The 16,043-nt window shown below is 53.0% G+C and overlaps 1 protein-coding gene across 3 annotated transcripts in view; it reads left to right on the top strand.

Moving 5' to 3' along the window:
- The window catches only part of CUNH10orf90 (chromosome unknown C10orf90 homolog), a 206,944-nt gene that overhangs the window by 180,631 nt on the left and 10,270 nt on the right, over window positions 1-16,043 (top strand). For 2 of the 3 annotated variants that reach the window (XM_055300079.1, XM_055300081.1), the window contains 3 exons: window positions 1,570-1,860; window positions 4,861-5,045; window positions 7,262-7,439. In XM_055300079.1, the coding sequence (XP_055156054.1) occupies window positions 1,570-1,860; window positions 4,861-5,045; window positions 7,262-7,439 (654 nt within the window). The remainder of the gene's footprint in view (window positions 1-1,569; window positions 1,861-4,860; window positions 5,046-7,261; window positions 7,440-16,043) is intronic. The other variant, XM_055300080.1, reaches the window with a different exon arrangement.

Raw genomic sequence — 16,043 nt, 5'->3', positions numbered from 1 at the left:
TTTGTTTATAAGAACATGGAAAGCTGGCTTTATCCTCTATTGATTCACTTGCCCTAGACCCCAGAGCCACCCTCTCTCTGTTCTTCTGGCTGCCCTGAGCTGCACATCACCACATTTAACACCAGGGCTAACACCAGAACACCACATCTGTTCTCATTGTCGGGAACACCAGGGCTCAGGGGCACAGGGGCTCCACCGAATTGTGGACAACTGAGATATTTTAAGAGAGGCCCCAGTTCTAATCAGTGCCAGGGAGTCATGGGCTCATTTCCTTTCTGTGTATGACATTTGAGAAAATCTTGCAAGAACCTTCTAAGAGTCCTTATTATCCCAGCAGTACCTGGGACTTTTTTCTCCCCAGCGCACAAGGAGGCAATCTGACACATGCCCCTGGCAGCGGGGGCTCCGTCCCCCTAACATCTCCCAACATAGGAGATGGTGCCGGCTGAAGAGTCACCGCCTTACTTAAAATGAATAACTTTAAAACACTTATGGAGTATTCCAAAAGAAAAAAAAAGGTAAAATAAAAACCAAGAGTATAAAACAGGCAAACAGTGAAAAGAAAGTCTGTCCCCCACCCGCAGTTCCTGGTCCTGCGCTGTCCTCGAGGTTCCAAGGTGCCTAGCACCTCCGGGCTCTTTCCAGGGATGTCCTGACTACATAAGCACTTACCCAGGGAAGCAGAGCTGATGCACGGTCCCACATTTTGCTTCGTTCACCTGAGATTATTGCACATCTACACAAGAGCATTTGCCCTCTTCTCTCCCCTTGCTGCAAAGCGTGGAGGCACCTGGTTCTAGTAGTTCCCCACTGAGGGACAGAAGGTGCTCTCTAGACTTTTGGTATTACCGTGTGGCAACAAGCAGCATGTCGTACACATTTTCGATCCACTGCTTTATGAGAAGTAAGCACCGTGACCTCCTACGTCCGTACTCGCCATTGTACACAAACTCCATCAATGCTTCTGCATCAATAATGACAGGCAACGTTTATTGAGGGCGTATCGTGTGTTAGGTGCTGTGCTAAACACCTTACATGGATCAGTATTTTTTCATATTATCTCGATTTTAATTGCTATAACATTATCCTATAAAAATTGTCTATATAAATGTGTTATTATGTACATGTATGAACTTACACTCAAAATAGCTATAATATTTAATGTGATTAGCTCATGATAGTATTACCTCGATTTCATAGGTGGGGCTAGATACCTTAGAAGTGATAGAGGTGGGATTTGAACCCGGGTACTCCGGCCCCACGGTCAGTAGCTGAACCACCACTCTGTTGCCTATTATCAAGAAAGCCATCTGAGTTTCTAAGGGCTTTGGCGAGCACAGTGAATGCCCAGGCTGAATGCCCAAGAGTGGCGTATACAGTGGAGCTCTTCAGTGAGCTGGGGGGACGTCCCAGCTGGAACAGTGACCACGGACTGAATGCCACCAGAACCCTCCAGAGGCGGTCCTGCAGCCTGAGTCCCTGTCCCCAGACGAGCAAGGTGTGCAGAAGTCAGTACCTTTGATGGGCCCTCATCAGATGTTTTGAGCACAACTCTTGTTTTATTTTTAGTAGAGACAAAGGTATTTTCTGGAAGCAGCAAGAAGCAACTGAGAGAAGCACGTGTGACTTTGTCTGCTCCCCCAGTGGAACACAAGCTGGTTAAAGATTTCCTTCCCGATGAGTATAGCTCTCCAAGCAACTGCTGTCAGTCTAGCAACTTCTCTGAGCCTTCAGAGAGTCAACAGCAAAGCCTCCTGAAATCCAGAATCCCTTTATCCGGGTTTCTTTGCCCCTTACAAGATTTATGCACACCTCCACAGGAAGACCGTGGTGTTCAGATAGAAAGAGAGTTCCCCAAAGGTAAGGAGCAAGGGAGGCAGGGATGAGGTGATTCCTCCTTGATATTCTAACGGAAAATGGTATGATGCCTTCCTGAGCCCTGGTTCACACAAGCCCACCTCGTAAAGCTGTCCCTGCTCCGCTGTGGGAGTCGAGAGCAAGCAGGACAGCAGGTTTCCGTGGTGGGTGAGTTCTCCCTCCCAAGTGTGGAGAAGACAACCCTGTGTAGGTCAAGGGTTCCAGCCCTGCTGTGTGCAGGGTCAGTATCGACTAAGGCCAAGAGGAAGGCCACTCCCAGGTGCATGGCGGGTTCCCAGGCTTAGCTAAGGAAGATTTGAGATGCCGATGTGGCCGCTCTGAGGTCCACCAGGCTGCCCGTGGTCCTCTGTGACTGGTTAGCTAGGAACAGGGCCGAGAGGTGCAGACCTCACAGTGCCCTCCAGGTAGGTCCTAATCCGACCCTCGCCCAGAGGAAAGGAACCAAGAATTCCAGCCGGGCCATCCCTTCTCTAAAGGCCAAGCAGCTGACCCCTACTCCTATTGCAGTGAGCCCTGATCTATAAAGGAATATAAAGGTAGAATAGAAAAGAGATCTGTGGTGCCCAATTTTCAATGAGAGAATTTAGATCTCCTGTTGCTCTGAAGGTTTTCCCAAATTTTGCTCTGGATGAGGAGAGAAAGAAACCCACCAGGTTATATGGTGTTGGGATAGAAAGGTTAAAATGGCTATGGTAGTTGATTAAAACTGATTTCACTTGGGAGCTGAGTTAATCCCTTGCTCCTCTTCCATTAATACATGAAAGAAGCATTTATTAAATACCTACTGTATGTACACCTACCGCGTGCCACTCACTGTGCTTAGAGCTCCCTGCTGGAGACACCAGGATCCTACCTGTGTGCTGAGCAGTCAGGAAGCTGCAGGTGGCCGCAGGGGCTCCAGGGAGGGGCTGGGCGAGACCTGCCCCTTGAGGAAATGATCCCAAGCAGGGGTTTGAAAGCCGATAGGATGCTTACAAATCAGACTGCATTGCAGACTGGGGGAAGGGCACACACACAGCAAAGAGTTGATGGAAAAGATGTGGTTGATTTGGGATCCAAAGGGCCAGAGGTGCTGGGGACAGGGGAGGGGCTTAGTGGGAGTCTGAGGTCATGCGGTCAAGTTGGACCATCCTTAAAACCCACTCATGGGGCTTGGACCAAAGGTAGGGCCAAGCCCTTGAAGGACAGAGATCGAATTAGATTTACTCCGAAAGAGATTGCCTACTGGATGGTGGGGGATCAGGGGGAAGAAAGGGAGAGGGTAGAGCTGGGGGCTGAGACCCCCAAGACTCCGAGGAGGAGCACAGACTGGGTAGGAGAGGCCACAGTCGTGGAGAGTTTCACGATAATAGGGAGCACTGCTGTGAGCACCGATGAAGGTGGGCGTGCCTGCACCGGCCTTGGGTTGCGGGGCCTGGTGGTGGGGTGCAGGTGGGAAAGGATCTAAGGCCCTGTGGCATCCCTGTGGATGAGCTGAGCCAGGAGGAAGTTCACGGCAAGAAAGGGGAAGAGTGTGGGGGGAGGTGGAGTTAACTCCAGCAGCAGGGGACTTGGGGGATGGATATCGGGGCAGGTTGGTTGGACTGAAAGCAGGGATTGGGGCGGGGGCGGGGGGGGCAACAGGGAAATCCTCCAAAAAGAACAAGAGCAAATGCCTGAAGGAATGGAAGAGAATGCCTTGGGAGCCTCTAAGTTGGTGGTAGAGAGTGAAAGGCGAGAGTTGGAAGTGGGCCATCCCCCGTGAACGAGCTACCCGGAGTCTGGTCTGCCTGCGGCACTTGGAGGCCTTCGGGAGCGTGGGTGGGTTTTGCACAGAGAGAGGCCCGCGGGTTCCGGCCGGAGAGGGTCCAGGCAGGAGAGGTGGCTGTTCTGGAAGGGGCTTCAGGTTGGAGATTCATGGGACCGTAGAGATGGAACCCGGGGCCAGGCGGGCCTCCCGAGGGCCATGTCTCCTCTCCCGACAGAACCAGAGGGCTCCCAGGCTGCTCCCATGAGGGACGCGGGGTGGATGTGACATGGTGCCACCGCCCTCGAGTGACACAGGCATGTGAGGTTAACACGTCCTGTTATGACCCTGCCGCTGGGGGTGTGCAGCATGTTCTGCTGTGGGAACACAGAGCTGCGGGTTGGAGCTGCTTTGGAAAGGGGGGGGCGCTTCTGATGGATGTGGGCTCGGCCTGCAGGTCGGAGGTCACCGGGCATGGGAATCAAAGGGGCTTTGTGGCGATGGGAGGGCATGTGGATGAGGAGTAAGACACTATTGAGTTGCAGGGCTGGGGAGGCTGTGTTGGGGGGACATGGGGACAGAAGGGACAGTGTGTCCCTGGTGGAGCCGTTGGTCAGTGAATACACATCAGTCCCTCCTTCCACAGGCCAGAGGCCGCCCTGCCCGAAGTGCTATTGAATCGATGTGTCCCCTGACCTTTGCCACAAGGGAATGTCAGGATGGCCTCGGGAAGGGGCCAGATCCAGCATCGAGAGACAGATCGTTCCAATTATACATGTAAAGCCAGTGGTAGTCTCTGGCAAATGAAGGGGAGGGATAAATAATTGAACACCATTTTTCTGTCTTACATCATTAGCGTAGCAAACAGAAGATAAATTAATACACTGTCCCCAAACAACTGAGCTGCAATAATTGTACAGGACACACTTAATATGAGGCCCAGAATAGAAAAGTTTCTTTTCACTGTGAACAAAGACATTCTGAACCCTGGAAGCCGAGGGAATACCTCCACGGCGTAATTAGACGGTCGCAAAGTCTGGCTACCCACAGACATTCCTGCCTGTGACCAGGGCAGTTGGGGCGGGGAGGGGGAGCGGTGGGGGCTGTTGAGGCAGGATCTTGTCGACTTAACGAGGCCCATTAATAACCCACTGGTGTTTCTACTTTCCAAGTTGTCTTCTGTGTCTCAAGGCTCTGAGGAGCCAGGAGAAAATCTTGCTGCCCCTCTAAATGGGACTCTAAATCTTCTCTCCCAGGGGATTACAAGTGCTGTGACTTGGTTGTGAAAATAAAAGAATGCAGGAAGAGTGAGGAGCCCGAGCCAGCACCCCCCGAACCGGCACCCCCCAAACCAGCGCCCCCTGAGCCACCAGAGACCCCTGACCTGTCTGAAGACCATTCTGAGGGTCAGCGAACACCTGTAGGTTCCTTGACCCTGCAGGTAAGGCCCTCTGTGCACCCGGCTTGATCCCGACCGAAGGGACACCTTTACCCGGAGAGTCCGTGGGGCACGATGTCACTTCCACCTCTGAGACTGGAGGCTTGACCCCCCCTTCATAATGGCTGTGTGACTCTGGGCAGGTCCCCTAGCCTTTCTGGGCCTCTGTCTCACCGTGTGAGTGATGGAGAAACGATGTCTACTCTGCTGGGCTGGAAGGAGGATCACGTAATACCCCTAGTGACAATGATCACGGCAGGGACAGCACGCCCTGAGAACTTACGGGTGATGCAGGGCAGGTCACTTCATAGACATCAGAGCGTTCCATCCTCGCAGCCCCCCTCTTGGGTAGGGGTAGGGGTAGGGCCCCTATGATTTCATCCTCGTGTAAGGATATTACGCTTTGGAAAGATGAAGGAGGTTGCCCTAAATCACATGGCCATGAGCTCAAGGATATGAAAGCTTTCATTTGGTGTCTGTTCCTGGTTGTAAAAGTAATATGTACATGTTTTTTAAAGTTCAAAATTATAGAGAGATAAGGATTAGAAGGGCAGACAACTCTGAGAAAGCCCCAGCCAGCAGCATGTTGTATAATGAGACACCCTGTCTAGGAAAGTACCCGATATGTCACACACCTCCCTGCAGATGTGGAGATGGTGCCATCGGCTGGTCCCCGCCCCCCGGGGTCCTCCGTGGGTCCATGGCGAGAGACTCCTGATGCCCCCGAAGCAGCCATGGGCCAGAGGGCTGTTCCCGGGGGCTGTCTGTGCAGCCCCAGTGTGCCTGGGACCGAGGGATGCCATGGAGACCAGCTGGCCAAGAGGACCCTCCTCCTGCCACAGCGCCTGAGCTGCACCCCCCACCCCCGCAACCTGGGCTCCCAAAGGGCTGGGAGAGGACTGGGGAGGAGGAACAGGCCCGCGACGGCAGTGCAGCCGGAGAGCCTCTGCCAAGCACCTGCTGTGCGGGGTGGGGGGCGCAGGGCAGTGGCCGCGAGGGATCCAGCGTGGGTGAGACATGGCCCAGCGTGGCCCTAAGTGCGTGTGAATCAGTTGTACGAGGCGGACTGTGAGGTTCCACGATGCTCAGGCTGGAGCGGGAGATGGGCCAGAGCTTCCCGGGCGAGCTGGAGCTCTAGCTGGGGGTGTGGCGGGCTCCTACCCCAGGGGTGGAGCACCGGCCAGAGGTTTCCACGGAATAGCGGGTGAAGACCATGGAAGTCAGTGTGGAAAAAATGGGGGTGGCCCTCAGATCCACCCAACTGCAACGAGCCTCGGGTTGCGCATCTGTCGAATGGGGATAAATAGACCTGCCTTCCAGAGTCAACGTGGGGGTTCCCAGAGACCCCTAGAGCTCAGAGCCCAGTGTCTGACACGGAGTGGAACACATCCGTGGACCCGAGTACGTGGATTAGGGCAGGGGTGGAGCGGGGAGCGTGCTGAGGGGCAACGGGGCCACGCAGACATCCCTCCGTGAAGCTTGCAGGGCCAGTTTGCAGGGGCCCCCGGGGGGGCTCAGCTGTTGAGCGCCTGCCTTTGGCCCAGGGGGTGATCCCGGGGTCCTGGGATCGAGTCCCACATCGGGCTCCCCGCAGGGAGCCTGCTTCTCCCTCTGCCTGTGTCTCTGTCTCTTTCTCTGTGTCTCTCATGAATAAATAAAATCTTTAAAAAAAAAATGAAAAAAGAACCAGTTTGCAGAGGCAAAGATACTTTGCCAACTTTGTCGTCCTGGGAATAGACGTTCCCATTAGCCAGGATTACGGTTTCTCCTGAAAAGGCACGTATTTTGCACTGGGTGGAGGATCTGAGTCTGTGTGTGAGGCTTCCAACCCCCAGCAGAAGCGAGTGACTCATAATCCTTTCCTTTCTTTCCCCACCCATGTGTCTTTGGAATATGCAATTCGGGGCACTTGGATTTTGGTCCTTTGGAGATTGAATGGGTGGCCAGGGAAGGAGGGGTGGGTGGCAGTGTGCCCTCTCGCTGTCGGTGACCAGGGGGCCCTCGGTGCCGGCCAGGGCTGACCCGCAGGACCTGTGTCCTCATGACACGTCTCCTGCAGTCTTGACAGGAGGCAGCAGCAGAAAGTCGGGGTGTGCTCACGGCCGTGGCTGTTGGTCTCTGAACGTGGTCCTTTCGATCAGCTTCCTGACCAAATCAGAGGGGTGTGTTGTCTGTGTCACTTCTATTAAAAAGGTAAAATATCTTCGTGCTGTTTTTAGGAAGCACTGGAAACCCGTAAACCCCAGTTCATTTCTCGCTCCCAAGAGCGGCTGAAGAAGCTAGAACATATGGTACAGCAGAGAAAAGCGCAGCGGAAGGAGAACCTGGGGCAGAAGCAGACCCTCTTTCCCGTCCGCGCCAACAAGAAGCAGTTCACGGTTCCCCACCCCCTTAGTGGTAAGCTACAGGTGGCTTGGGAGGGCAGGTGAGGCTGGGGGGTGGGGGAGCCTGAGGGGCCGGGACCTTCACCCACAGTGATGGTGCAAATGCTACCCCTGACTTGCAGCGGCCTCGGGTTTGCCGCATGCGCCCGAACCCCAATATCCTAAAGCCTGCTCCGGGAGCCACCCCGTGCTGGGCGCTCGTGTGGGGCACTGGGTTCAGCAGAACGCACTTGGACACGAACGCACCTCCGGAGCTGGGCAGGAAGCCACACGCCTGCAGCCGCCAGGGTAGCAAGTTCACATTCTTGGCTCCCAACAGACATTTGCAAGAGAATCCCCTCTGCCCTTTATAGATTGCAAAACAGATCTCCGGGCGCGGGGCGCGAGGTCGATTCCAGCTTGTCTGCATCAACATTCGTCATCTGGAAACCCCTTTCCCGCTGTGAGCTCCGAGAGTGGATGCCCGGCTTTCCAAACGCGGTGGGGCTGGTGTCGCGCTGACCCCGGGGAGGGGCGGCACGCATAGGCTCGCTAGACACGGAGTTCTCAGGAATCTTCTCTGGGCCAGGCACCCTGCTGGGAGCTGCGGATGGCGCGGGGAGCCAGACGGGCCTTGGTCCTTTCTTCTCGGACCTTATAAACAGACTATTAAAGCAGCAAGAATAACAAGAAGAGATGAGAGCAAAACTGGGGACCTACGGAAGGCCTGCCAACTCAAATCTGAAAATCTGGAGGCCTGGGGAAACCTCCCTTTTATTCCTTTGGACAGAGGAACAAGAGCTTTCTTCCTAGCAAAATGTGCTGGCCCCCAGGAGGTGAAATCATGGGTATAAATCTGAATAAAAGTCCTCTAGGGAAATAAGCATATTCAATAAAATGCAGCTTAGCAAACATTACAAACAGCGTAGGGGAGCCTGGGTGACGGAGACCAAGGGGTGTGATGCCAGGATGCCCTCTGACCTCTGTGGCCCGTGGGCAGGCCGTCTCCTTCGTCCACCCACGGCACTGCAAGTCCTAAGACCCTGGGCAACGGTCATCCTTCTCGTGGCAGAGGATTTTGCTGTTCCTTCCCAGTGACATTTTCCAGCCTGCTTCTTCAAAAAATTAAAAAAAAAAAAAACCAACAAAATGAACATGCAAAGACTTTCCCTCTTTGACAATGTGTCTCACCAGCGTTTTCAAGCTGCCTGGCTGGATTTGGGTGTGTTCTCCTGGGGACTAAACTGTCTGCTGGCTCGACAAAGAGCAATCTGGGTTCAGGAGCAGACTTCTCAGGTTACCACGAGGGACCAACCGTCAGCTGCAAGTGGGAGCCCCCTGCGCCCTTGGATGTCTGCGCTTGTCCTGGGAAGGGCCGCCAGGGTGCTCGTGATGGGTGGGCCACTTGGCCTCGACCAACAACAAGATCTTGCTTGTTAGAAAATGACAACAAACACGAAACAGTGCCGCCGTTGACCTCGGCAGATTCATGTGCAAAAAAAATGGCATCTGATTAGCTTCCTTTTTAGTCGGGAAGTTTAGTTTTAGCTTTACTTTGTGCAGGAAGAAATGGGGACCCAGAGACACCAGGAGTGTCTTCCACGTGGGGCCATTCGTCAGCAGCGGCGTAGGGTTCCTCGTCCCCTGGGCCAGCTGTGGGTGCCAGATGCTCTAGGATGACCATTGTCTCCACTATTGGAGAGATGCCCGTTGGTCCCTCCTGGGGCTGCTTTAACAAGTGACCACAGGCCGGGTGGCTAAAGTAGTAGACATGTGTTGTCTCAGAGTCCGGGGGCCAAAAGTGCAAAATCAGGGGGTCTAAATGGCTGGTTTTCTTCTGGATGCTCAGAGGGAGCATTCATGCTAGGCCTGTGTCCTAGCTTCTGGTGGCTTCTGGCAATCCTTGGTGTTCCTTAGCTTACAGATGCATCACTGCGTTCTTTGCCTCATTCTTTACGTGGCCACCTGCCCTTGTCTGTGTATCTTTGTATTCGAATTTCCTCATCTTAGGAGGACACCAGTCGCTGGATCGGGGTCCACCCTCATCTACTATCACCCATTCTAACTTACACGCGTCTGCCAGGACCCTGTTTCTAAGTTAATTCACAAAAACAGGTTGAGTGGGGGGTGAGGACCTGAACATGTCTTTTTGGGGAGATGGTATTCTCAGCACTACATTGTCCAACTGTGGCATTTCCCCCTCAACAGATCTGCTTACAAGTTCATGTTAAATGAAGTCTTTAAACAAAATTCACTTCATTTTTTAAAAAAAGATTTTATTTATTTATGAGAGGCACAGAGAGAGAGGCAGGGACACAGGCAGAGAACAAGAAGACTCCCTTTGGGGAGCCCGATGTGGGACTCGATCCCGGATCCCAGGATCGTGCCCTGAGCCAAAGGCAGACCCTCAATCGCTGAACCACCCAGGCGTCCCCAAAATTTACTTTAAATATCTTGAAATCATCTATATTAAAGGGTGATCGGACCCAGTCAATGGTTTTAATAACCAGTCAATAGTTTAAATACCTTTTTGTCCCCCAGCTCGGAAGTAGTCATAGCCACTAGGACACTGTGGGCAGGACTTTGGGGCAGGGGTTTTATGGCCACTGCCCGTCCCTGCCGTATTTATGTGTCGATGAGAGCTTTATGCTCCTGTTTGTTTGTGTTAGGTCAGTGAAATCAGACAACTTTGGAAACCGGAGCCTCGTGCGAGCTGGGGCAAGGGGGAGGGAGTGTTTAGGGCCCCATTAAACAAGTCTACGGTACACATCTTGTCTTCAGCCTGTCTGCTGGCAAGATGATAAAAGCGAAATGCAGATGTTTTCCTTACATGCTAAATTAGTTAATAAATCATATGCGTGAACGAGCTGTGGCTACAGCGTCAAGACGTCGGCTGGAAGGAAGGAAGGAAGGAAGGAAGGAAGGAAGGAAGGAAGGCAGGCAGGCAGACAGGCAGACGGGTGGGCTTTCCGAGCTGGGCTAGCTGCCTCCTGTCGCCGGGGTTTGCACAGCAGTCTGGTGTCGGGGACGCACCTAAGAGGCTCAGGTGGGCACTCTGGTGGCTGACAGGTGCCTGGATGGCCGGGGGCTGCCGGGACAGCGAGCATCTCAGCGGCGGGCCTGCTGACAGTGAGGGCCAGGGCGCCGGCTCTGCTTCCTGTTAACCCATGAACACCGAGCAGTTTTCAGGGCTCAGGGCCGGGCTGCACGTGTGCGTGCATGTGGACAGGTGTGGGACAGGTAATCGGGCTCCCTGCTGGTAGATGGGGACGTTCATGAGCAGCTGAGACTCCAGGGAGACCAGGAAGCGAGTAGCCTTATGAAGGCCTGTCTCCACCTGCCTGTCTCTACTACTCGCCGGCTGTGGGTTGAATCAGAGTCAGCACACGCGTACGTTCCTTTCCTGGCCCGGACCCCCCCCCCCGGGCCCACCGTGGTGTGGCTGTGGCAGTAACACGGGACTTTGCTCCTCTGTCACTTAGTGAACCTTTCTTGGGAACTCACCGTGTGCCAGGTACAGCCCCTGGTCTCACGGACCTCCCAAGCTCGTGGGGGAGGAAACACAGGGAGAAGCCACTTGGGGTTGGTGGGCGGCTTCGGATGGGGAGACCTCCGAAGCGTGCTGGGCTGGGGCCCTGTTGGTGCATCGAGGCGCAGAGCAGGTGCAGCAGGATGGGGGTGCGTGAGGTGTTGGGTCAGTTCGGATGGAACTGCGGAGTGGGGGTGTGGGCCGACAGGGTGGCAGACGGGCCACAGAGTTGCCCAGGAAGGCTAACGGGGATCATGAATGCTGCTTCCAAGTTGAACCTTATTCCGAGGTCAAGAGCTGAGGCCAGGGCAGGACGGGATGGGCAGGCCTTGGGCAGGGCAGCGGGATCCAGGACGGTGACGGATGGGACAGCTTTTGAGGTGATGGAATCAATGTAAGGTAGTGACTGCTGAGTCGTGAGGAGAGAAGGTGAGAGCCAGGGAAGCAGGAGGAGGAAGGAGGAGACCATGGACCTGCAGTCTCAGGGCCATCCCCCGCCTTCCCTGACATCACTACCTGGCTCCCAGGGGCCTGGGGGCTGGTCCCTAACTTGGAATGTTTCAGAGTAAGTCATCGCTTCTGCCTAGTAGGATGAGTGAGGGGCGGGACGAACAGAGCGCGTCAGGTGTAGGCAGCGCCTCTGTAGCCTGTAGGTGCTCCATCAGCGGCGCCCTCACCACCGCCTGCTGACCAGGGTGTGGCTCCGGCCTGTTCCTGCTGCAGCCCCGCAGCCTGGGAGTCCAGCCCAGAGCCCCCCTGGATTTCATCCCGACCCCATGACCTGGGCCCCTCCTGGCCTGACTCTGCCCACCCCCCAGGCTTCCCAGTTGGTGTCCTTGCATCAGGATCCCGGAAGCACCTAAGAGAAGCCTTGTCTGTCTCTCCTTGTCTCTGCCCTATAAAATGTTGCCTCACCTCACTGGCCCCGCCTAAGTCCAGCATCTTCCTTAACCTCTTACTCCCAAGGCCCTTCCTTCTGGTTCCCGTAATGCCTGACCTGCATGGTCATGGGAGCCCCGCTGTGCTCTCACGCAGTCCCGGCTGCTTCTGTCTCTCTGCCTATCGGGATCCTCCTGGTGACCCACTCACACTGTCCCCCTAACCTGCAAATGCCTAGAAAACCCATGAGGCATGTCCCCTCCTTCCATGAAGCTCTCCCTGATATTCCCATCCTGTCCCCTGCCCCCACCTCATCCTGCCTTGTGAGGGCTCATGGCTCTTGTATGTCTCTGGATCCCCAACCTTCTTACCTTCTCCACCCTGGCTTATGGTCAGGTGGGGATGCTAGTAAAGCCCCCCTAGACTGTAAGCGCCAATGGGCACACCCCGCACTGAGTCACTCTGGGCTGCTCTGCTGCACGTAGCAAAACAGACTGAATTCATCTGAATTGCATTATCCACACTTCCCAAGGTGATCCAAGTCGGAGCCATTCAGATCACGGACCAGTAGAGGAACGGAATTCTCTGGAAGGCACCGCAGAATTCCTCCTCCAGCAGATCTGCCTTCACTGATGATCTTGGCCAGAGCAAAGTATTAAAATGAATTTGCATTCCCAGAGCGTCGAGCTGGAGAAATGACCCAGCAGATATGAGATGGCAGGGAAGTCATCGCAGTCATAAAAATGTGCTGTTCATCATGCAGCTAAGCTGAGCCCCGGCCGCGTGGTCCACGGCTGGTCCGCCTGGTCTGATCTCACGAATGTTCTCCCATAAAACATCTGAATAAATATTTTGGGGGGTAGTTCTCCCAATATTACTCACAAAGGAATTTTTAAATGTGCTTATCAGATAAAAGTCATTGTTACTTCATCAGTTCTGCAAAGAAAACGAGCAGCACGGTTTAGCTAAGAGACTGTTTCCCTGATTCAAAGATCTTTCCAAGTGCACTATTATGGTGTCCTTCACAGGCCGATGATAAAGGTGTTGTGTTTCTTTTTAAGAAACGTGGGAGAAAAAGACCAATTTACATCTGTCGGTTAGAAGGACAGTGCTGTTTCCAATGAAAATAGTTCAAGGTGGAAACAGGAATTACAGAGCGTTAAGGAAAAAAAAAATCACTTTATGGGAGATTCCTTTTCCCAATTGTCTGGATTTTATTTTCCAAATGATTTTCCTTTTATCTCACGATGCAGTTTAGTAGTAAACCTTGCAGTGACACTGAGGATATAAATCTACTTGGCAATGGGGAGGAAAGTTTATTCATCATCTGTAAATCACCATATTTTGTGGTTCCCTAAAAAATGCTGGCAAACCCTGGAATTGGAGCAAACAATGACTCTCATATCAACAGTTAATCTTTCAGACTTTCACTAACTGTTGCTGTTTTACAGTGAAGTGTGTGATTTGAGCCATTGTTAAAGTCCCTTTAAATGAGTAATTTAAACTTGCCATTGAACACTCACATTTTTAAGGGAAATGTGGGGAAAGTAGAGCAGATTTTCTTTTTAAGATAGATTAATTGCTATGCTGTAGGTATAAACACTAACTTTGAAAACTGATGATTATGACTGTCGAAGGCACCCATAAGTTGTGCAACAATGAAGACTGCTTACATTAGTTTGACCCTGTTTCCCCTATACTCTTTCAACCTTGGAAATGCTTTTATCCAATTCTCGAGAGTCCGCTTTGGAAATACCACTCTAGGACTCTCTGCTTATGGAACTATCTACCGTGCTTTGCTAAGGAAACCCCACCTCCTGGAGTTTAAGTCTCCCATTTCCCACAGAAACCTGGGATTGTGGAATGGAGGTCTTACTCTCCTTACTTGTATCCTTTGGTCTAGCAGTGCCAGGAAGCAAGGGTTGAGGGCACTGGGGGCCTCTGGGCCGTAGAGTTTGGTGCCACCTTCACGGTCTGTGGTCTGCTTTGCCTCATTGGAAGCTTGTCCGTTGACAGACTCTGCTAGACCTGTCTCCATGTAGGTTCCCCTGGCCCCGTAACCATGCCATCATGCTGGTACCCAGCACAAAGTCCATCAGAGGAAAGGAGCCAGTCATAGTCCCTTTGGAAAGTATTTCACAAATGTGACTCTAAAATAATGGCAAGAGCGGGCGTTATCTATAGCAAGAGCTTAAGTAGGAGTGATGCAGAGGAGAGGTAACCAGTGATACAGGCTTGCCTTCCTCTGCGGTCCTCTTGGCTTTCATGAGAGCCAGCAGAGAGCCTTGGGCCCCTTCATTGTTTGCTGGGCCTTTGAGGAATAACCAGATAATACATAGAAATAATAACATTTGTTGTCTTTGGCCATAGGGATGGAGCGTGGATGGAAAGGAGCAAGGGTGTTGGGAGGATGAGGAAGCAGAGTAGAAAAAATCCATCCCCCACTTTGTCACTAAGGAGTCAGGGCCACTTGGGAAGAGAGCTGGCCTGGCAGGCGCTATAAGCCAAGTCTGGAATCACATAGCAAAAGACCCTGAAAGAGCAGGGAGGGAGGTGGGGGGACTTGGCTGGCTGCTCTTGGTCCAAGCACAGGATAAAACCAGGGATGGCATGAAGACCCCACGTCTTTCCACAAATGTTCTTCGTAGACATGTTGGCCTTGGGGATCTGGTTCCTCTCGCTGGGGGAGCTGAAGTTGTGGCCCCTGGGCCCCACCAAGGGCTCTCCTATTATGAAGATTTATGGGGAGTCTCATGAGTCGCTGGTGGTGTTGGCGGGCTGTTGTCACCACCAGCATCCCTGCCCGGCTCTCTGCCCCAGGACAAAACTCTGCACGGGGACTGAGCTCTCCGCCAACAGACCGAGTCACTTGTGTAACCAGCGGACTTCATACCTTAGTACCTGCAGAGAGAAGTCGGCATCCCTGGAGACCTCTGGTGTTTCCTTGAGCTCTTGATGCTGCGTCCCTTCGCCGGAAGGATGGGAGAGCCTCGCTGCGTTTTCCAGCTCTGACATCAGCCCCTCTCTGGTGTAGCTGGGTGGTAATTGAGCCGAGCATCATTTGCATGTCAACGCCAGCATCTGTGCAGCCGCCACCACCTTCCAGGGCCCGGAGCAGCCTGCCTACCCTGTGGAACTGCCATTCAGAGCAGGATTCCACCGAAGGCCGAAATGATCTGAGAAAAATGAGAATGTTTATCCAGCACAGGATTTTATCATCGCAAGAGCACTTCGGAGGCGAGGCACTGAAATATCTTTCCACTCGTTTTTGTGCGGTGCCGTGTGTACCATTTAATTTCGGGAGGCTAATTAGCCCAAACTAGACCACTCCGCTATTGCCTGTGTCAGGCAGATTAGAGGTGCCACCAAAGTGAGCTGAATAGAAATGATGTGCAAGGGATTGCATTTAACTCTTGAAAGCCATGATGTAAGCACTCCGGCCAAAAGGATGGCCAGCTGCTCAATGGCCTTGTGATCTCAGAAAGCACAGATACTGGGGTCCTTTGTTAGGGAAAATCTATCAGAGAACCGCCGCCCCCCCAAAACCCGCACCCCATCTGCATTCTTTTTCGATAGACCCAATGTTTCACAGAAGATGCCGAGAGGTGTAGACTTGGTATCGACACTCCAAAGTGGTTTATTGGCTCTATGCTGGATTCTCTCCAACAGGCATCTCTTGGTTTTGGGGCTTTCTCAGGTGGGGGGAGCAAGGACCTGAAGGATTCTTCAAAGTGCTCAGGGTGACTGCAGAGAACAAGCTCCTGGGAGGGAGCTGTAGTAATAAATCCAGCGTGAACTTGATTATCATTTAGATTACTTGCTCAATAGGGAAAATGAAGCTTTGCAGTCAGAGCCTTAGATAGGGCCCCGTGTGGAGGGAGAACCACCCCAGGCCCATAAACAACCAATCATGCTGGCGACTGGCTGATCCTTGCTGCCTCCTGGCGATACAAGGTGAAGGCCACCTGTCCCCTTGTGTGTGTGTGTGCGTGTTCACACACGTAGGAGGCGAGGGTTATTAATAAACACGTGTGTTTACAGAGACCGATGGGTATCGGGACTCAGCTCTTACTCTGTCCCCTGCCCCCAGCAGCCTCAGGGGCACCAAGATCTTGGTAGCTTGTTATTGGCCAACTTTGAAACAGGCAAGGGTTAAGTGTGTCTGGCCTTGCCAAATTAAATTATCAACAGCCCCCCTGGCTTCGATACAAGAATGAGCCACACATAACA

The sequence above is a fragment of the Nyctereutes procyonoides genome, unplaced genomic scaffold, assembly GCF_905146905.1.
Source record: "Nyctereutes procyonoides isolate TBG_1078 unplaced genomic scaffold, NYPRO_anot_genome, whole genome shotgun sequence".
NCBI classification, from domain to species: domain Eukaryota; kingdom Metazoa; phylum Chordata; class Mammalia; order Carnivora; family Canidae; genus Nyctereutes; species Nyctereutes procyonoides.
This window is presented reverse-complemented; position numbering and strand designations above follow the sequence as displayed.